We start from the raw sequence: 23,454 nt of genomic DNA on the forward strand, positions 1-23,454 counted from the left end.
AGTGTGTACAATTCATACCACTGCTCCCTTTCCATTATACTCAAGAATTAACTGTACTAATAAATTTTACGGTCTTAACATCATATTTAAATTAAATACTCAGGAAAGAGAGTACATTCTAAGAGAAGACTGTCAAAACACCGTGGCATTTGTTTTGTTGTTTGAATACACTGGCATTTCTTCATGTGCCTCAGCAGAGACCTGACACCCTCTGTCTACTGGAGTCCTTGACAGTCAGGGAAGATAAATCAATAGCTTGGCACCCTTGCAGCAAACCCTTAGCACAGCCTTTACACACTATGCTGAACTTTCATTTCTCAACAAAGGAATTGAGTGGCAAGAATTTCTTCAGAATTTCTCAAAGAAAGACAAAACAAAGAAGCAATCTGAAGCTTCTAGGCAGGTAAATAAAGAGATGGCTCCACTGATGTGCAGAATGCTGATGACAGGACCTGCAGACTTTCTATGTAAGAAGGACTTGAGATGACCTGCAGTTTTTTGAACTTGTCATCCAATTTTCACATATACAAATGTTTGCCATGTTATATGCTGCCGAAATATGAACATCTCAAAAAGAAAACGCTTCATGGTGAAGACAACATTTCATTAAACTTACTTAGGAAAAATGATACTAAAGTCTAGACAAAGAAATTTGCTTGAGCCAGGACTTTCAAAATCCTTCTTTTCCCTTGTCTAAATCTTTCCACAGGTTTATTATTTACTAATTAATTTGCTAGCTAATTTACGGTTTGTAATGGGAGCCATAATCCCAGGGAGTTTCACTTAACAGAGAAAAGGATTGAGTTGGAGATGAACCCCCGACTCCAACTCTGGTCCTAAAAGTCTAAGGGTGCCAATTCATGGCCAGATGTCACTGAGGCTACTACCAAACCAAGTTCACAGAAAGGAGATGATCAAGAGTAAAAGGAATTGGAAGGCCAGGCCAAATAATGGAATCCCAAAACTTCCAGGGAAATGTAACAGGAAGAAAAGGTATCTAAGAAGAGCTAGCAGGTGGATAAGGAAGTAGAATTTTTTTCAGTGTCATTCAGAAGCATCCAGACTTAGAATCTTAATTCTGAACCAGATTGCCTCAGGAAATAATGAACTTGTTACTGAAAATATTTAAGCAGAGGCTTGGCTCTCAGCACATCCGGATTCAAGCACATGACAGCACATCACACTGTTAGTAAGTGAGCTCTATCAATGGATAGCCACAAAAACCCAGGTATTCCTAGAGGAATTCGGTAGGTAAATGAAATTTGTCTGAACACCCAATGCAGATATATGTCAATAGCTTGCTGGATGCAATTTAAGTGATCTTCAACACAAAAGATTCCAGCACATACTGTATCTAAGTATCAAACTCCATGAAGCCACTACACTGCCCGTTTTTCAGTAACTACACAATAGTTTCTGACTCATGCGATCATCACCCGTCACTACATTCTAACTGGTCTCCTTGTCTCCAGACTTCCTTCCCAAACTGCCAACAGGGTACACTTTCTAAAATGCAAATGCAATCACGCCACTCCCCTGTTTAGAAATCCTTTATGACCAGACCCCTGTCTATCCTCCCAGTCTGATCTTCTGCCATCTCCCTTGATATTTCAAGCTCAGCCATATGCTGTCCTCTCTGCCTAGAATACACCCCCAACTCAAGCCTCACATCCCAGTTCTCTTTGATTTCTATCTCAGAGGCTGTTTACCTCCCTCATCATAGCATCCATCCAACTATCTTATTAGCATTTACCTGTTTAAATCCCATACTACTTTGTAAGCTGTCAAGAGGAGAACCATGTCTGTTCATTCACAGTTTCATCACCAGCATATAGCATATGCACAGTGCTCAATAAATACTTAATGAATAAATGAACCATTCTACAAATTTGTCAAGTGTATAAACAGACCCATTAGCTGAGACTGCATTTAGGTGGCTGTAGCTAATACCATCTCATGTAGCTAAATAGCTGTGGTCTTGTGTTTTACTGTATTATAATGCTAAAAATAAAATATATTTAGTAGTCAACATCATGAGAAGCTTCTGAAAATCGAGATGGCTACAAAATCAATATCTAAGAAAGAATAAAGTTTTCCTTTCAGGACCATTCAGATCACTTTCATGGCCTTAAATCCAGAAGATAAATAGGCATGATGGCATTGTTTTGTGTTGCCCTCATTATCCGGCACTTTTCCAGGAAGTCACTGATTTGTGGGGTATTACAGCTGGAAATCAATAGAGAGACTTTGAAGAAAGTAAATGTGTATCTCTAGGTCACCCATAACTAATACAGGTAAAGAAAGAATATTCAACATATTTCTAAAACCAAGAACAAATAGTAAAATCAAAACCTAACTACAGCAAAATCTGTCAGCCACACCAATATTTATGTGACTGAGTTATGTTTTCAATATTTATATATCTGGATATGCAACTTAGCATGTGGAAATTTCATTAAATGTCTTGATCTTGGATCAATGCACTTTAGAAAGGAAGTAAAATACCAGGAGAAAATTAAATGAGGAGAAGGGAAAGAAATGATTCAAGGAAATGGTGGAGAAAGTGCCTTGTAAATACTTTTATGTTTCACAACAAGACTGTGTTCATGCCTTTTTTCTTTTCACATAATTAAAAATCAATAAAACGTATGTTGGATAAAGAATAACAGAAAAGAAAATCTAAACAAGAGCAATGACTTGCCCTTGATAATGTGCTTTGACTTTTTAGTTTTAACCAGAAAGTTGCTGCATATAATGGCAGCATTATCTTACTTTCTCAATGGATAAAATAACTAGCTATCTCATATCCTTTTTCATCCAATGCATAGTCTTTTATCCAGGCCTTGATAGAATTCTTAGAATAATTTACCATTGAACAAACCTTGACCTCTGCCTTCATGAGGATGACAGTAAACGGCTGGATGGTGCTTCTGAACCTGTGAGGGAGGTGGATGAATGAGTTTGTAGTTGGGAGGGAGGCAGTTAGGAGAGTCTTTCTATTCACCACTAATTCCAGCCAGAAGAGAAAAATAGCAGTGGTGGCAGTAACAGTACAGGAGCATGAAGCTAATTTCAGGATTCCTGTTTTGCCATCTTGTACCTCCACCTAAATTTCACATAGCACTAATTATCTAAGGTCTGAGTCCCCCATTAGATTCCAAATTTCATTAAGGCAAAGACCTCACCAGTCTTGTTCCTGCTGTACCCTCAGGGACTAGCACAAGAGAGGAATTCAATAAATATTTATTAAAAGAATGAACAAACGGATGAATCCATTCATCTCTGCATAGCTCCATAAGTGGAGGTTGGGGAAAATCACCCATGCTTCTTATTACAATCATTGTCATGATCCGTTGTACACCATACCATTAATTCAGCCAACCATTTACTCAATTAGTCAGTCAGTTACTTAACAAACATTTATCACACACATATTAAGTGCCTGGACATATACTGGGCATTGAGAACTCAATGGTGAACAAGGCTGACAGGAGCCCTACCCTCAATGGGCTACAGACAATCAGGGAAAGTAGATATTACATCAATTAATCACAAGCATGATGCATAAGCATTTTAATTACAAAAGATTTAATTAAAATGAGTAATCAGGAGGCTGCACCAGGTAAGAATGTAAGGGCAGATTGGCTCAGAATCTTGATGATGAGTCAATCACCACCTCTAAAAACATATCCAACAAAGCATGCCTTGGCAACAGCATAACACAGATAAATAAACAAGATTGGGCTACCAACCATTTACAACATAACTGGTTATCAGAGATGTGAAAGGAACTGGAGAAAACCTTGGCTCCTCAAACGTTATTTTGGTTTGCTAAAAAGTTCCAAATTTACGCATTAGCAAAATAGCACATACCCTTTTGCCTTAGTTTGACCTTGTGTTCAGCTTATCTTTAAAATTGTGATAAAATATCTTATCATTGTGTTCAGCTTATCTTTAAAAACAGGTTCAATACACCCACAGAAACATAATGTACTCTATATTTTCATTCTAACATTAACTTTTAATTTACTTTTGTTACTTCAGGGTGTTTAAAATATATTAATCAATAAATTATTCCATAGTATTTGTGGCCTAGAGTTGTTCAAATAAAGGATGCAATTTTAAATATCTAAATAAATGGGGCCTGCTTGAAATAGTGTTTACATTGTTTAAACATGTATAGCTTCAGGGAAGGAACTTTTTTTGTACAGCATTAGGGAAAAATTTGCACTTATTTTTCTTGCTGTCCTATATATCTTTGTAGTCACATCCTCAGCTCAGTGACAGGCACCACTAATCTAAAAGTAATTTCTTCACCATACATAAAAAATACAAGAGGAAACCAGTTTAAGAGATGACAGACAATTCTAAATTTGATTCACCAAAACCTCTAAAAAATATCCTTTTTTTTTGAGACAGAGTCTTGCTCTGTTGCCCAGGCTGAAGTGCAGTGGCAAAACCTTGGATCCTCACATCTCAGCCTCCTGAGCAGCTGGGATTACAAGTATGTGTCAACACACCCAGCTAATTTTTATATTTTTAGTAGAGATGGGGTTTTGCCATGTTGGCCAGAATAGTCTCAAACTCCTGGCTTTAAGTGATCCACCTGCCTCAGCCTCCCAAAGTGCTGGGATTAGAGGCATGAGCCACTGCACTTGGCCTCTGAAAAATCTTTAAACTCAGTTGGAGTTTTGTGGGTTTTTTGATGGTTCTAGTTTTTCAGACATGTTCCTCTATTTTAACTGTGTCACTAAGACATCACTAAGCAAACTGTTTACTCCAGAAATCTTGAATTGTATTGAATGCTAACCTGAAGGAAAGATAAAGAAAAAACATGCTGCTCCTTCTCCTTCCTTCCTCCTAAATTATGCCTCAAAATAGGAAGACCTGTTGGAGGCAAAGAAGCTCAAGTGCTGTTGGCATGTGTTCCTAGCTCAGACAGGAGAGGCTGTCACTGAACACAGATCTGCCCATCACACATCACAACATGGTGATTCATGCTGTCACACTGCAAGGCAATGGGAGAAGCCTGCCTTTAAATGCCATCATGCTTAATTAAAAAGATGTTTATTTTCAAACCCTGGAGGGTGATTTGGACTGAGACTGAATTAAGTTAAGCATTTAGAAAATTAAAGTTAAAAAAAAATACAGTGTATATCACAGTATGATAAAAGGCAAAGAAGCTGATAAGCCTTTTATGGAAATGATGGGTAACAGCGTGAATGAGCCATGCTGCTTCGCTTGCTTATTTATCGGGGAGTAGGGGAGTCACTGCTGTGTGTTTACTGCCTGCTTCACAAAAGAAAAACTATTTTGTTTCTTCCTCTATATGGTAAGTTCTTCTATTGCTAGAATTATACTTTAGCGATCATCTTTACCATATCGTAGAATGGCACAAGAATCGAGATTCCATCATTCCAGGACCAGTTAATCACATTGATCCAATTTTATCCATATTTTACCTTCAAGGATTAACACTCACATGGTGCTTTGTCCTTACCAAGAGTTAATATCTGTTGAATTTTCAATTTACTTACTACTTTTGACTTTGCTAAAATATTTAAGTGTAATATTTGCTACAATATTTAAGTGTAACTTAAATATTAAGTTGTTTTGTATATTTCTGAACTTGCTTAAAATTAATAGCCAACATTAGCAACATCTGAGATTTTACTAGAAATGAACTATTGAAGGCTGGGTGCAGTGGCTCATGCCTGTAATCCCAGCACTTTGGGTGGCCAAGGCAGGAAGATCACAAGGTCAGGAGTTCAAGACCGGCCTGGCCAACATAGTGAAACCCCATCTCTACTAAAAATACAAAAATTACTGGGCATGGTGGTACATGCCTGTAGTCCCAGCTACTTGGGAGGCTGAGGCAGGAGAATCTCTTGAACCCAGGAAGCGGGGGTTGCAGTGAGCCGAGATTGCGCCACTGCACACAAGCCTGGGCAACAGAGGAAGACTCCATCTCAAAAAAAAAAAAAAAGAAAGAAAGAAAGAAAGAAAGAAATGAACTATTGATATCTGCAATAATTCATATGATTTTCAAACTTACCCGTATCGGAAGTAAGTGCTAAACTGTCTGCAGAGGCGATGGGCAAGTTCTCGTTTCCCACAAGCTTCAGGACCAGCTAATATGAGCATGGGATAAGGGGCATCCAGGCTGGGAAGAGTGCTGCAACACAGGACCAGGGTCAATGGCCCTACTGCAGTCAAAGAGATAGCACATTAACTATATCCATGAGTACATCCATCATAAACCCGGCTAAATGAGCACTTGCTATATAAGACACTGCATAAAAGAATAGTTGTACTTTCCAGAAACAGATTGATTATATGCCACAAATAATATTCAAAGCATAGATATCACATAAGGTAAAATATGAACTTATGTAATTTACTTTAACTTGACTTTTAAAGGAAAAATATAATATATATTGGTTCTTGATTGCTAGAGTGAAATATTCCTCCCCAAAACTGATCAATGAAAGAAATAAGACTGTAAAAGCTAAATAAGACTGTAAAGTTAAGATAAATGTTCATAATTACTGAATTAGAATGCAGGTATGTAAAGCCAACTTAACAGTAATAGCTAAAATTTACCTGAGCAATTACTAAGTGCCAGGAAGTATTCCAGGAGTCATACATGTATTATCTCATTTAATTAGCACAAGAAGCTAATGAAGATGTTTCTGTCATTTCCCCTTTTAACACATGAAGAAACTGACATACAAGGAGATAAGGAGTTTAATTAACTTGCTCAAAGTGATAGCTAATAAGGGAGAGCTGATATACAAATGTAGACTTGGCTGTCAAGCCTGAAGCCTGGACTAAAGAATAAATTGATTATTAATAAAATCTCTCACAACACACTGAATAGATGTGTTTAGACTCTACTCATGGCACAAATTGTAGTAATCTAAAATAAAATAGAAAATTTAAAAAAAAAACACATGGCTGAGGTGTGGATTCTGTGAAGACGAAGGTATACATTCTGAGAAGAGTCTGTGGCAACAATGAAACAGCATGGTTTTTCAATCTAAGAGCCACAAACTGACAAAACCTATGTGGTACTGGAGTCAATGCAGGAGGAAGAAGAGGGAAGCAATGGGGCAGCATCTGACACACCGGCGAGCAAGTGAACCCCAAAGCAGCCACCGGGTACCTGCCGAGAGCAGGCAGGCTGACGCCATGCATACACAAAAGCCTAAACATGAATGTTCACGACAGCTCTATTTGTAATCACCCAAAACTGGAATCAATCCAGATGTCTTTCAACAGGTGAATAGTTCAAGTAATTGTGATGCATCCATGCCATGGGATACTACAGGGCAATAAGAAAGAATGAACTATTGATTCATGCAACAACTTGAATGGATTTCCAGGGAATGCGTGTGAGTGGAAAACCGAAAGCCAATCCCAAAAGGCTATATACTGTATGATTCTATTTATATTACATGCTTGAAATGACAGCATTATAGATAGAGACCGGGACAGATTAGTGGTTTCCAGGGGTTAGGGAAGATGAGAGGGAGGGAGGTGCCGTGGCTATTGAAGGGTGTTACAAGGGATCCTTTTGATGAAACTGCTCTACGTCTTGATTATAGAGGTGCTAAGATGAATCTACACATGTGATAAAATTGCAAAGAAGTCAATAGAGCTAAAGACAAAAGAGTACATGTAAAACTGGTGAAATCCAGTAAGATTGGTGAATTTCCTGGTCAATTTCCTGGTTTTAATGTTCTGCCATAGTTAGGTAAGATATCACCATTGAGGAAAACTGGGTGACTGGTATATGGAATTTCTCTGTATTATTTCTTACAACTTCACGTGAATCTACAATTACATATATATATATATATATATTTAAATAACTAAGAAAAAGAAAGTGACAAATATTGAAAATAAGCAAAAGAGAGTTTCTTCCTGAAGAAGAAAACCAAAGCCAAGGAACAGGAAAAAAACCTTCCCTGAAATTAAAAAAAAAAAGAAAAACAAACAAAAAAAACTACACATTGAAAGGGCCCACATTATACCTGAACTATCAGCCCAGAACTAATACCAGGACATAGTCTAATAAAATTAACTGGGCTTTAAAGAAAAAGAAAAAAATTCCAATTAGAAAAGAAAAGCATATTACTTATAAGGAAAAGAAAATTAAATTATCATCAGATTTTGACGTTTTATTCCAAAACACAATGGAGTAACATTTTTAATATATTCAAGGGAAAAGGTGTGAGTCATGAATTTTATATTTAGCAAAAACGACTTTCAAGTATAAAGGGCACACATTATCATAACATGCAAGATTTCTGAGGATACTGATCCCATATTCCTTCCTAAGGAATCTACTAGAAAACAAACTTCATACAACCAAAGTGACTCAAGAGACATCAATATAATGACTGGTAGTGAGCAATAACTATGTAGTTATCCTTAGACTTAAGACTAAATGAGAGCCAGAGCCAGAAGGAGAAATACACTGTGTGATGGCTACATGTTTTGACAATAGTCAAAACTATAGTCAATTATATTTAGTACAACACTATTTTCTGAATGGGGTGGTTGACACTTATATGAAATACATAGAATAGGCAAATTCATAGAGACAAAAGTAGATTAGAACTTATCAGAGGCTGGAGCAGAGCAGAACCAGGAGTTATTGCTTAATAGGGACAGAGTTTCCGTTTGAGGTAATGGAAATGTTTTGGAAATAGATGGTGGTGATGGTTAGATAACATTATGAATGTACTTAATGCCACTGACCTGCCCACTTAAAAATTGTTGAAGTGGCAAACTTTGTAACATATATTTTAGCACAATAAAAACATGGGAGAAAATGGGTAAACTGTATGCAAAAAATATTTTTAATGTTTTCAGGAATCATTTTGGTGGTAGTATTAGTATTAGTATTCTGATACCATTGTGGTACAATTTAGGGTTTTTTTAAATGAGTAACTATGGGATTTGGTAATTTCATCTTCCTCTGTGTCCCTTAGAACCAGGATTCTTGGTGTGGGGAAAAAAGGAAATACACATACAGAAGCAAGGAGGTTGAGTAAAAGCTTAACTGTAGTTTTGGAATCATATTGTAAATATCAAGAATTCAGGAGGTATTTAATCCATCTATCTACAGATAGACACAGATAGGTCTATCCAAATAGAGATAGATATAGATAGAACAGATATAGGTAGGTACAAATGGGATGGATGGATGGATGGACAGATGAATTGATGGAAAGACTGGTATTCTTAGCTCTTTCCACTAAAAGGCCTAGAAATAATGACGAACCTGGTAGCAATGAGTATCTTAACCCCCAGTTTGGGATTTGGAAATACTATTTTTCACTAGAACTAGGGCTTCTTACAGAAATGGCTGATTCCAGACTTGGGACAGGACATGTACAAGATGCATCTGGAGAACTCTGTCGTGTCAGAAAGCAAGGAAGCGATCAATGACTACCAGAGTCAAGGTTTGGCCATGTCATTTTAATACTGTATCCTCACCCCAATTATACCAGGAGAGGGGATAGTGATTCCCCAGTAATGCAGCATGCAAGTCCCAAAGCCAAAAGTCAAGGTTCCTCTCCTAGATCCTGACTTCTGGTGCTGACAGAGAGCCGTGTACTGGCCTAGACAGAGTAGGAAGGGCACTGCAGGCCTGCACACTGGCTACTGGTACTGTATCCATGAGTTCCCACAATGAATGCTACTCCGCCCTGGAATATCTGGGCCTACTTGGCCTTTGTTCTTGTTTGCCAACAGCCAGAAATGATCAAGATATATGTGTTTATCAAACACTGCTGCAAATTTCTTTGATATATGTTTTTATTTAAATGTATCCTAAAGCATGAAACAACTAGCAATACCATAAACTAGAAAAGAAATACGATGAGGACATAAATGCCCCTCTTTTGAAGCAAATGTGCTTTTCCAGATATATGTAAATAAATGATAATTCATTTTACCTAGAGGGCCACCATAAACATGTAAAACTGTCAATGTCTACATTATTAAATTATATGTAAAAATCATGTCCTGGCTTGCAAAATAAAACATTTTGCTCTCTGTGGGAAACCAGTCATGTGAAGTACAGGAAAGAATAAATACCACATGAGGAAGGGAAGCCATTTATATATCCAAGAGATTTTACAAGTATTTTTTAAATACCTTTGGGTATTGATAGAATTTCTGCATTATACTTATAGCATAAATGGCCATCTGCTCCAACAGATTGTTTTAAAAAGAAATGGAGAAAGCATGGTAAATCTGTCTTCAAATTCAGAGGTGAGAGACTCTGTTCATGCGTTTGATCAAGCTGGGCAACTCCTCCCTGCTGAGTTTATCATAGCTTAGTGCAAAGACTGTTTCACATTTCCCTTAGGCTAGCTGGGCTTCTTCTAAGGGACTCCCTAATAATGGGAATTCATGGAACAGTCTCTGGCAAGGGTATTTAGCATTCACTCACAGCTGAGGGGAAATTTACAATGAATATAAATTATCACAATTTTCTGTTAAAGTTAAGGTCTGTGTTTCTATTCTAAGACTGAAAAATTGACTTTTTTTTTTTTTAAGATTTCACTGTTGTATGGCACAGGCTGGCCACCACACAAGGGGCCAGACAAACCAGTGAGGATGAATCAACTCATCACCATGCTTGGGAAAAAACCAACAAGCAAGCAACACATTCAAGCACATGACATTAATAATACGCCATAACAGAGACAATATCATCTATCAGATAAAGACTTGGCCCCTTCCCTCAGAAAGGGGGAAAAGCGGCATTTATCGGAAATGAAGGAGTCACAAAATAGAGGGCTAGGGAAAATGATGAGGCTGTCTTTTGCTTGCTCACCCTGAATTCTGGCCTGTGGATTCCTAATAAATACCTGTCAAAGATCCTCTGCGGCTGCATCACGCTGTTGACAACATGGGTCAGGTGGTCTTGGGCTGCAACCACTTCAGGGGGAGGATCATATTTATTCACTGCTGAAACCTTTCCCAGAATTAGAGATGTAAAAGGGAAAAAAAAAAAGTTTGTTTCTAAAAAGAAGACAAAGCCTGGATTCTTCCTTGCTGAAATGTTCTATACATGCAACCAGGTACACAAAATAATTTAACACATGATTACTTTTAATATAGTAAACATTCCAACTTCTAGTATGTGAAAAAGGAATAAAACATCTAGCTGTAGATTACAGGTTTTTATGTGTGGGGAATGTTTTCCTCATACCATCTCACCAAGAACAATTCCCATAATCTCAAATTCTACCAAACCTTCCTCCTCATTTAGCGTAACTTTCTTCATTCAAGGATATGAGCCTTTTCTTCATAATGTACAGTTTTCCATCCCCTTGTCTTTTCCATCCTTCTATATACATTATCCTCAACTACCATATGCCATATATTTACTTAATACATGGTTTTACATTTTATCCCTTTTGCAAAATGTTAAAGGAAAAGAGAAATCTAATAAGTACCTTTGAGCGTGAGAATAATGACAGACTGGCATCTGTAACTATTTTTAACCAAGATTTCAGAAAGGCATTTATGAGATGGAATACGTGCTCTCTATATATTTATACCTGTTTTCATTCCCATCTCAAATTTGCATCCAGTGTAAGAAATCCCTCATTAGTAGAGATTTTGGCTGTCACCAGCTACTAAAGTGACACAAAGCAGTGACCGTGAGTATGAAAAGCAGGGAGGCAGGTGCTAGCATTCAAAGTCTGGTTATTCTGGAATTTTGTGACGAGATGAATCATTATTTTAAAGAGCAGAATTAAGGATTTAAAATATCAGAGCAATGATTTATTTGAGTACCTTTCAATTATATGGTAGAGTGACATTATAATACATTTTATTGTTAAATGAATTTTTCAGGTAACACAGATAGAACCATACACCGTCCAAATACGACAGTTTTTCAAAGAGATAGCCTGCCATAAAGCTGTGACCTATATAAGTGGATATATATGTTGCTTCTGTTTCCCACAGCCAACGTTTTCACTGTACTAACAGCAAGCCACCAGGCCTTTCACTGCATTTGTGTTGATACTCACCTTTGCAAAGGGTTAAACAAACAGATTCTAAGGCAAGGAAACAGTCCCTAAATGAATTAATGTACATATTGTTATGTGTCTTATTTATTGATTACATTGCTTCCATGGCACGAGCTTTTGAGCACATTAACCCATAAACACGAGAAATGACATGATTACATACCTTTTCTTCCACTTTGATCTTCTTCTGATCTAATTCTGTTAATCGCAGAAGCACAAAAATTACGAAGAACCAATATTCAGACTTTTCCTATTTAAAATATCAAGAGGACTGTTCAGTTGCCTTCCTGTTCCCAAATCAACAAGCACCAGCATTGGGTTTTTCATGAGCTTGGGCCTCTCACCTGCTACCTTATCATTCCCACGTATACCCTCACAGAGCTATGCATTTCACACTTACCAGCCCCCTTACATTAACTCAATGCCGACTGTGCCTTGTAAAGTATAAAGTCTTCCAGTGTACACTCTTGTTAATCTCCCTGTGAGATTAGAGATTAGCAGGACAGGTGGATTATCCTCATTTCTTTTTTAAAAATTTAATTTTAAGTTCTGGGATACATGTGCAGGACGTGCAGGCTTCTTACATAGGTAAAGGTGTGCCACCGTGGTTTGCTGCACCTATCAACCCATCACCTAGGTATTAAGCCCCAGGTGCATTAGCTACTTTACCTGATGCTCTACCTCCTCCCTCCACTCCCCGGACAGGCCCCAGTGAGTGATGTTCCCCTCCCTGTGTCCACGTGTTCTCATTGTTCAGCTCCCACTTATAAGTGAGAACATGCGGTTCTTGGTTTTCTGTTCTGGTGTTAGGTTGCTGAGGATAGTGGCTTCCAGATTATCCTCATTTCTAAAGGGGAAAGCTACTAAGCCTCAGAGAGGTAAAGCATCTCATCTAAGAATCGTGGCCAGTGACTCAAACCCTGTCTTCTAACTCCAACAAGTTTCAGTTCTGCAAATAATAAAACTTCAGTATTTTATATTATTTTGTTATTATTTATATGCAATATTTTGTATTAATTTGTATCATTTATTATGAATTTGTTTGTAGTAATAAAATAATATTCATTTATAAAACAAACTGCTTATTACTCCCTACCATCAGGATTATCTGCCTTTTAGAAATAGAATTAGAGTTTTTGTAGTAGAAACTATGTCTCTTTGAGAGGAAACACACTAGATACTAGTGGATGATCCATTATCTATCAGGTTGGTGCAAAAGTAATTGCAATTTTTGCCACTAAAAGTAAACAAAAACCACAATTACTTTTGCACCAACCCAATAGATAAGCCTGTGTATGAGGTGAATGTACAAAGCTTAGGTGATTTACTTCTACGCATAAATGTTGGGGGGGAGGTTTCTTTTTTCTTTTTTTTTTTAATTGCATTTTAGGTTTTGGGGTACATGTGAAAAACATGCAAGGTTGTTGCATAGATGCATACGTGGCAGTATGATTTGCTGCCTCCCTCCCCTTCACCTATATCTGGCATTTCTCCCCATGCTATCCCTCCCCAACTCCCCATCCCCCCGCTATCCCCCCTCCCCCCTAACAGACCCCCGTGTATAGTGCTCCCCTTGTCCATGTGTTCTCCTTGTTCAACACCCGCCTATGAGTGAGAACATGTGGTGTTTGATTTTGTGTGGGGGGGAGGTTTCGTATATAAATCAGCTAACGTGTCAAAGGCTTGTGATGCTTATTCATGCATATGCACAAATACTCTTCAGATCTGAAACTGAGGTGTGCTGGCCACTTTAAGCCCTGCCTCTTATTTTTCTAGAAATAAAATGCTTCTAAATTGCCCCCCACTATTCCTGTACCAAAGGCAGTTTTTAATCTATAAATCTTTCTTCTATTTTTTGTTTTTCATCTATCTAGACATGTTCATCAAGATACACACAAAAAGAAAGTTACTAAGAGCTACATGCCAAGTCAAGAGCCGGTGGAAACTAAGTGAACGATACAGGTAGGAGAATGGAATGAAGGACAAATGGACAAGGAGGGAGGGAAGGAGGCCAGGAGAAAGCATCTATCCATGAAGAGAGGGACTTGAAACAGTCCCTGATCCTTAAATCCCAGAGGTAAAGAACTCCTAGGAAATGTAGTCATTTGTTCTATAATTATTTTACAATTACACCAATTTCATGGCTATATCCAGGTAAATTCGGTATGTAATCTTAGATTTTCTTTCCCCTGTTATAAAACAGGAACCACATTCTGTCTCCACCTCTGGTGTCTTGCATTGCCTAATGTGAAAGAACATTGTTCTGCAATTTCATTATCTCCTTCCCATAACCTTCAGTACCACCAGGAATGAGTCACAAATGACCAGCAGAGTAAGTAAGTGATATTCAGTTGCAGGCTTTCCTTCACCGACAGTCATGTGAGACGTTATTAATCATGAAAGAAGATCTTATGTCTTCACAAAAAAAAAAAAAAAAAAGTCATGGCCAGGCACAGTGGCTCACGCTGCAATCCCAGCACTTTGGGAAGCCGAGGTGAGTGGACCACCTGAGGTTGGGAGTTTGAGACCAGCATGACTAACATGGAGACACCCCATCTCTACTAAAAATACAAAAAATTAGCAGGGCATGGTGGCGCTTGCCTGTAATCCCAGCTATTCGGGAGGCTGAGGCAGGAGAGTCACTTGAACCTGGGAGGTGGAGGTTGAGGTGAGCCAAGATGGTGCCATTGCACTCCAGCAGGGGCAAAAGAGCCAAACTCCATCTCAAAAAAAAAAAGTCACTTTAGGTACTACTAAACCCTTCCTTAGAGAGAAGGATGATAGACAAACTTCATTCACATTCCTGATATTCTTTTATCAAAAGTACTTCTTGAAGAATTCCTAGATAGTTACCTTCGACTCTCCCCATTTTCTTCTCTCTCTCCCACCTCTGATATAAATAAAGTCTCACCTGAATTGGATTTTTTAGAAGATTGAGAACTCGAAGGATAGGTAGATTTTCAATGTATTCTATTTCTTTCAGCTCAGCAATCTGTTCAAAGAAAAAAATTTTCAACAGACTGAATGCGCAAAGGCAATAGAAAACATAATACAATAGGAGCCGGTTTGGGTCCTATCAATTCAACTTATTTTAAAAATTGCTCTGTCTAGCCTTTTAATGAGAATTCCACAGAACAAGAGAATTGTTGCATGTCCCTTCAATAAATGTGCGTGAACACAACCACGTTTTTTCTTCTCTAGCTAGGGAATAGTAAGTTTCCTCCTCTTATCCATGCACACTTTAAGGCAGAAATAAAATAGCATTCAAAGTCAGAAAAACAATACAAAAATGCACCCAAGGATGACCTGGTTATCTGTCCCACCCTCGTTCCTAGCCCTCCAGCCCCCCAACTTCCTTTCCCAATCCTTCTTCCGCCACCACAGTCATTTGTGACTGGTTAAAGGCTTCTTCCTGCATGTACACATATGGCTTTATCACGTTTTCTGTGAGAATTATTTCAAGGAAAGGTAAAAAACTGAAAATTCTATGACATATTTCTTGATGGGTGGGTACTATTCACCTTGAACTCCTTGGCTAACTTGTACACATATGTTTTATATACTTTTCTGTATAGGTTGTGTTTCACAATTTTAAAAAGTAGGGAAACAAAAAGGAAAAACACAAAAAAGATGGCTTAAAAGTTTCTTAATTTGACCAGGAATAGAACTTGGGTTGCAGCAGGCCTGAATTCTCCACTAAATTAAAGACTGATAGGTTTGTCTAAATGTTCTGTAATTAGCATAATTACAATTTTATCTCAAGTGTAGATACTGAACTTTAGCAAAAAGTTAATAATCACTTTTTCATTTCTATTTTTCTCCCAATCATTTCTGCATGCACTGGAAAGCACTCCAACAGCAGGGTCACCATTCACTCCTGAGTTATTCAACCATGATACACAGCTAAACTGCAAACTAGAACCAAAGCCAAGTCAGAAGACAAACATATGCACCTTGTTCAAAGGATGACATTTTCAAAGATATAACACGAAAGGTGAATGCCAGAGTTGCAATCTACAACCTGCACACATTAATCTTGTTAGAGTAACATTATACTATTATACACATCTTTTTCTATAAGATGACTAAACTGTCCATCAGCCTGCCATTTGGATTATTTTTTTTAAAAAGGGATCAACTGTTTTCTATTGTATTATTCAGGAAAATGGAAAAGTAAACTTGTGACCAATGTATTAATTTCCCTCTAGCATACCACTCGCTCATGTTGTTCTTTCTTTCTTTTTTTTTCTTTTGAGATGGGGTCTCCCTCTGTCACCCATGCTGGAGTGCGGTGGTACAATCACGGCTTACTGAAGCCTCGACCGCATTAGCTCAAGGAATCTTCCTACTTCAGCCCCCTACCCCCGGGTAGCTGGGACCACAAGTGTGCACTGCCAAGCCCAACTAATTCTGCACTTTTTGGAGACAGGGTTTTGCCATGTTGCTCAGGCTGTTCTTGAACTCCTGGGCTCAAGCAGTCCACCCACTTCGACTTCCCACTCCCAAGTGCTAGGATTACAGGCATGAGCCACCACACTTGGCCTGCCCTTGCTTTTAGACCTAACACTAATGTTAAGAGGAGATGTGTTCCTGCACTCATCATGTCTCACCAACAAGTCATGGCCACATGCACTTGCACACGTTGCTGGTGAGAGTGGAAACTGGTGCTTTCTTTCTATAGGGCAACGTGATGTGTTTCATGTGTTTCATAAGCTATGAACCAGCTCTCCCACTTTAAGAAGCTTATACTAAAGAGAACATCTTGTATCTATTTTTTGGAGAAAAAAAAATTAGATACAAGAACATTCAGTCTAACATCAGTAAAAGTAAAAAAATCATAAATTTCTAAGAACACCATGATTATGTAATTCAATGGGTAATAGTACAGTCCTATAGTAGGAATACTACATGCTTATCTTAGAAGATGGTGATATTTACAATGATTGACATGGAAGGATCTCCTTGGTATGTTGCAAATATCATGAGCACAGTGATCATGGAATATGCAAAATTATATTACCATAAAGACGTCAGCTGGGATCAGTTGGTTTTTTGAGAGTCAAATGAAAGGAACCCATCTTCCCTTCCTTGCCTTCCAAAGGTAGAATGATATAAGCGGGGAGGAGATATGGCTTCACTTCCCCACTTCTACTGAATTAGCAAAGTGCCACAGATACTGCTTGTCTTGCATGTGCCCTCCCTTTCCTGCACAACCTACCTGGAGGTGGATCCCATCCTCACATCTTTCCTCTGCAAAAGCCGGACTCAAGGCTATGTGCGTAACAGATTTTATAGCAGGAGTAGAGGTAACAGCACCTCAAACCACTTTCAGTGAAATACTGCCAGAAAGGTTATGTTCTTATGGGAACTTCAGCCATCAGCTGCCAAGAATGTCATCCCAGCACGATTGATCCCCCGGCTCCAGTCCAGCCCATTCTCTCACCTCCTTTGCTTCTACTCTCGATAGCCCACACCACCTCCCACCCCCAAAGCATGTTGACTTCTTCTTTTTTTCCTTTTACCATTTTCCTCAAGGCCATAGTCTCTAAGCATCACCATCCAGATCTAAAAGGAACTACTAAACTCTTTTCTTCAAAAAAAATGTATATATACATATATAATTCCTATATGTGAATATATAATTTCAGTCAGGCGCAGTGGCTCACGCTTGTAATCCCAGCACTTTGGGAGGCTGAGGTGGGTGGATCACAAGGTCAGGAGTTTGAGACCAGCCTGGCCAAGATGGTGAAACCCTGTCTCTACTAAAAATACAAAAAAAAAAAAAAAAAAAATTAGCCAGGACAGTGGCAGGTGCCTGTAATCTCAGCTACTTGGGAGGCTGAGGCAGGAGAATCACTTGAACCCAGGAGGCGGAGATTGCAGTGAGCTGAGATCATGCCATTGCACTCCAACCTGGGTGACATAGTGAGACTCTGTCTCAAAAGAAAAAAAAAAGAAAAAAAGAATATCTAATTTCTACATGTGAATATATATAAATAAATATATATATATACACACACACACACATACATATATATATATACACATATATATTTGTCTTCTTAGAAAACAATTGGGTACAACCATTAAAATTTTTTTCACTGGCACATTTAAACATAAATCTGTGCAGAAAAATATTTTTCAAACCATGGGGACACATCAACCAGTTGATGATGATGGTAAGTGCATTACCGGAATAAGAATCAACAGACGGATCAAAGGAACAGAATAAATACTTCAGAAGACAGATCTTTTCTGTATTGGTTATGTTTCACAATTTTAAGAAGGGAGAAAAGGAAAAAAAAAAAAAGATTCCGCAACTTCCTGAATTTGGCCAGGACTACAGCTTGGGTTGCAGCAGGCCTGAATTCTCCACTAAACTAAAGACAAACAGTTTTATTTAAGTTTTCCATATCTTAGTAGAATCTTAAGAGAAATAAGAATGGTGTATATTTAAAAGATGAACCACAAATGTTTTTCAAACTGTGGGGATCTATCAAGTAATTGATGATGATGATGATTACTGGAATAAGAATCAACCGATGAATCAACGGAACAGAATAAATACTTTATAAAGTATTTATTTCTATGTCAGTGAGAAAATTAGTATTATCCAATAAAACTATTTGTTAAATGAGTTAATGAATGTGATTGGTTAGCACAAGACTGGACATATAATGAGTTCTCAATAAATGATAGCTGTTATTATTTTAAAAAGTAAATAAATTCTTTACATATTTAGTTATTGTGGATACATAAAAGTTGTACATAATTATGGAGTAAATGTGATATTTTGATACAAGCATACAATGTGTAATGATCAAATCAGGGTAACTAGGGTATCCATCACCTCAAGCATTTATTTTTTCATTCTGTTAGAAACATTATAATTCTAATCTTTTAGTTATTTCATAATATATAGTAAATTATTATTAACTATAGTCACCCCACTGTGCTATTGAACACTATGTCTTACTCCTATAAATTAAAATTTTTGTTTTAATTATACTATAAAATAATTTATGGATTAAGAGTTGAAAGGGAATAAAAGAAACCAGGGCAAAAAAGTTTAGGCGAACACCTTACAGATTTCAGAACAGAGAAAGACTTCATACAAATTTAAAAAATAATAAAGGAAGACACAAAGAAAAATATTGATAGACTTCATAAATGACTTTAAAATGTGTATCAAAAGTACAGTGAGGACAACGAAAGGCAGAATCATTATAATAAAATAAATGATAGCGAAGGGCATGAATAGACAATTTCTAAAAAGAAAACTAAGTGGCTAAAAAACAGGTCAAAAAATGTTTAACGTCGTGGATAACCAAAAATTTTTATATAAAATAATACAACAAACTGCTTTTTTCTACCTGAGTGACATGATTTTTAAAAGATATTTGCTCACAAAGGTGTCATAAGATGTGCTTATAATATAGTATTCTAACTTTTTTTTATTTTTGAGATGGAGTCTTGCTCTGTAACCAGACTGGAGTGCAGTGGCGCCATCTCGGTTCACTGCAATCTCCACCTCCCGGGCTCAAGCGATTCCCCTGTCTCAGCCTCCAGAGTGACTGGGACTACAGGCACATGCCACCATGCCCAGCTAATTTTTTATATTTTAGTAGAGACGGGGTTTCACCATGTTGTCCAGGATGGTCTAGATCTCCTGACCTAGTGATCCACATCTCCTGACCTAGTGATCCACCTGCCTTGGCCTCCCAAAGTGCTGGGATTACAGGCATAAGCCACCGGGCGCAGTCTATAGTATTCTAACTTTATATACTGCTGGTGGGATATTAATTAATATGGACCTTTATGAAATATAGTAAGAGTCTTAAAAATGCCCATATTCAGTAATGGTATTTCCAAAAATCTATCCTAAGTAAATAATTTAAAATATACTTAAAGATTTATATATAAGAATATATACTACAACAAATTTTAAACACAAATTTCAATAACTAAATGGCTCAATAAATCCTGACATATCCATCCAATATAATATTTCACAAGTGTTAATCAGAATTCTGAAATGTTGGGACAATCTGTTTCCTACCTGGGAATTAGATGCCCACCTCACACTAGCCACAAAAGTAAATCCCAATTGAATTAAAACTATATATGGAACAACAAAACTTGAAATTACAAGAAAATATACAAGAATATTTAAAAGCTTAGGACATAGAGAAATTTCTTCAATAAAACATAAAAAGCAGAAATTACAAAAGACCATAGTTAAGTATAACTTTCAGAGCTCATACTCTATTCCCTAGACATAGAGTTTTACTCGATGCCTAAGTTTTCTAGGGTTTCCACAGCAAACTACCACAAACCTGGAGGCTGAAAACAACAGAAATTTCTTCCACAAGTCTGGAGACCAGCAGTCTGAAATCAAGGTATCAGCAGCCCTACGCTCTCATAGAAGGTTCTAGAGGAGAACCCTTCCCTGCCTTCTCCAGCTTCTGGTAACTCCAGACCTTCCTTGGCTTGCAGCAACATAAATCTCATCTCTGCCGCATCGTCACATGGGCCTTCTCATGGCCTTCTCTCTGTGTCTGTGACTTAGTCCCTTCAGCCTCTTATGAGGACATTGGGTTTAGGGCCACCCTACATCCAGGATGTTCTTCTCTTTAGATCCTGAACTTGATGACATCTGCAAAGACCCCTTTTCCACAAGGGGGCACATTCACAGTTTCCTGGGGGTAGGCTTTCTGGAAAAGAGGGGCACACAATTCCACCCACTATACTTAGTAAGGATTTGCCTCCAAGAGAAATGGCTCCATGGCCAGGGCTTGCCTTCTGTCACAGAGAGCTGGCCCCCAACCCCATGTCTGCCTCTAAGGTTTAGGACAAGATAAAAAGCCAAGCACCCGGGGTTCTGGATGAGAATAAGGAGGCTGGATGGTACCCCTGTCGCCCAGTCACCTGAGTTGCCTGAGCTGGAAACCTGGATGTTTTCCTCAGCATCTTCTTCCTAATCCACCACCTGCAATCTGTCCTAGTAATTCTACCTCAGCCACACCTCTAGACCCCAGCCTTCCTTCCCCTTCCTCACTACAGCTACCTGATTGAAGGCCCTCATCCTCTCAGCTCAAACCAGCCTCTGATCTTCAGTCACCATCTCCTTTCTCTGTCCTGGAGGAAGACACTTGAGCCTCACTTCTTATACACAATTATTCCAGAATCTCATCCCATGCAACTCAAACATCAGCCAAGCACTTGATAGAAGGAAGGAAAATCTGGGTATTCCTGAGAGCTCCTGAGGGTCATGCATTCAGTCAACAAATATTTTTTTGGTTTTTTTTTTTTTAAACGATGGGGTCTCCTTCTGTTGCCCAGGCTGTAGTGCAGTGGTGTGATAATAGCTTACTGCAGCCTCAAACTCCTAGACTCAGGCCATCCTACTGCTTCAACCTCCCAAGTAGCTGGGACTACAGGCACACGCCACCATGCCCAGCTAATTTTTTTTTAATTTTTGGAAGAGATAGATTTTGCTATGTTGCCCAAGCTGGTCTCAAACTCCTGGCCTCAAGCGATCAGCCTGCCTTGGCCTCTCAAAGCTCCGGGATGACGGATGTGAGTCACCATGCTTAGCCAAGACAACAAATATTCTTCAGTTCCAGCTCTGAGCCAGATATTGCTCAAGTGAACAAGATAAAGTCCCTGTGCTCATGAAGCTAACATTCTAGTTGGAAAGCCAGTGAACTCTCACAGATGTGAAACTAGAATATGCAATATGACATAACCTCAGGCAATAGTAAGTACTAATGATAAATTAAAAAGTGTAAAGGGATAAAGAAAACAGGGAAGGGATGCTGGGGAGGCCAGAGGGGGTCAGAGGCCTTTTTTTGTGAGAGTTTTCCAGAAGCTTAAATGAAATGAAATGAAATGAAATGAATTTTTTTGAAGATGTGAGGAAAAGCTTCTAGCAGACACACCAGATGTTATGAAGCTCCAGAGGTGGAAATACGCTGGATCTGCATGAGGATTGGAAGAAAATGGCTGCCTTAACATTCCCACCCCTTCTGCAAGGGAGCACTGCACCCCACTGGCTGCCCCTCAGAGTGCTGGTCTCCATCCCCAGTCACATAAACTGGTCAGTGACAGCCAGTCCTGCGCAGCTGGCCTCACCAAGTCAGATGGCCTGGCACATGCGGTCTCCTGGTCAACGCCCTGCACTCTACTCAGTGAGCCAGTGCTAAAGCAGTCAAAGGGCAGCTATCCCTGCTGACCCCGTCATCATGTCACCAGGACACCAGGAAGCAGGCCAAGTCCATCACTGCAATGCAGGCATTAACAAAGGGGTCGAGGCAAAGGGGAAAGTCACGTCCACCTTGGTCTGAGAGTTCGAAAATTGCTTGTAAAAGTGATGAAGCAGCAGCAAAACCTGGACTCAAAGCCTGCACGCATCAGAACTCTCTGCAGACAGCCAAGACTATCCAGAGAGCAGCTGCTGAGCAGATCAGGCTATCCTGCCTTGGGCATCACCTTTGGGTGTAAAGAGGCCAAAGACCTCCCAGGGGGCCTCCTTCCTGTCTGCATCCCTGCAGGGATACGTTGGCTAGGTGGAATGGAGATTGACTTTAGCAGGAGATCTGATCACGCTAGCATCAATGGCATGCCTCTGCATCAATGTTGTCAGCCCCTGGAGGCTCCAAGGATCACCCAGTCCAACTCTTCTTGTTACAGGCCTAACCTAACAAAGATAAATCCAGAGAGAAATAAAGTTCACTTAGAAGCCTGATTGGGTTTAATGTCCCCAAAGTTCCTTTTGCTCATATACGTGAAGAGAAGTGTGAGCCAGGGTTCAATGGAAACGGGGGGAACGTACATTGCTTGTGGGAGGCATTAAATGGCATCTGTCTTTGAACAAGAAGAAGCAAGGAGTCCTGTGCAAAGAATGTCCTACCTATACAAAGCATCAAAAAAATAGAGCAGAATAATGGTCTTCAGCTGCCATTGTGCCCGTCAGCATTCAGGGAGAATGATTTAGAAGGAGAGCCAGAGCACTGCAAAGAATGAAGAGATGGGGAGCGCTGGGAGGAACACAACTATTACTCAGGATGTAAGTTCTCTCCGTGCTTCCATCGCTTTATGAGTATTACCTTGTGAATCCTCACAAAAATTCAGAAAAGTAGTTGGGAACAAACACTGTGAAATAACGACACTAAGACTTGGAGAAGCAAGACAGTGTTTTACTAAGACACTCCCAGACCGGTATCTTGCTTCTAGAAGAAACGACTGAGGTTATAATAAAGCTAACAGTTTGGGACATGTTTTAAACACTGGAAATGATGTAAAATCTAACAAGACTACAGAGTAGAGTGTGCCTAAGGTCCCAAAATCACCAGCTGATGGTAAACATTTTTAAGCGGCATTTAAAAGATGT

The 23,454-nt window shown here is 38.8% G+C and overlaps 1 protein-coding gene across 1 annotated transcript in view; it reads right to left on the bottom strand.

The window, feature by feature from the left end:
• LRGUK (leucine rich repeats and guanylate kinase domain containing) overlaps positions 1-23,454 on the bottom strand; it is a 128,098-nt gene that overhangs the window by 65,163 nt on the left and 39,481 nt on the right. Inside the window, exons 8-11 of the mRNA XM_021673856.2 lie at positions 14,974-15,054; positions 12,226-12,312; positions 10,890-10,996; positions 6,056-6,175 (exon numbers count right to left, since the gene is read on the bottom strand). Of these exons, the coding sequence (XP_021529531.2) occupies positions 6,056-6,175; positions 10,890-10,996; positions 12,226-12,312; positions 14,974-15,054 (395 nt within the window). The remainder of the gene's footprint in view (positions 1-6,055; positions 6,176-10,889; positions 10,997-12,225; positions 12,313-14,973; positions 15,055-23,454) is intronic.

This window comes from Aotus nancymaae, unplaced genomic scaffold (genome assembly GCF_030222135.1).
Source record: "Aotus nancymaae isolate 86718 unplaced genomic scaffold, 86718_ANA_hifiasm-v0.15.2.pri h1tg000002l, whole genome shotgun sequence".
Classification (NCBI taxonomy): Eukaryota; Metazoa; Chordata; class Mammalia; order Primates; family Aotidae; genus Aotus; species Aotus nancymaae.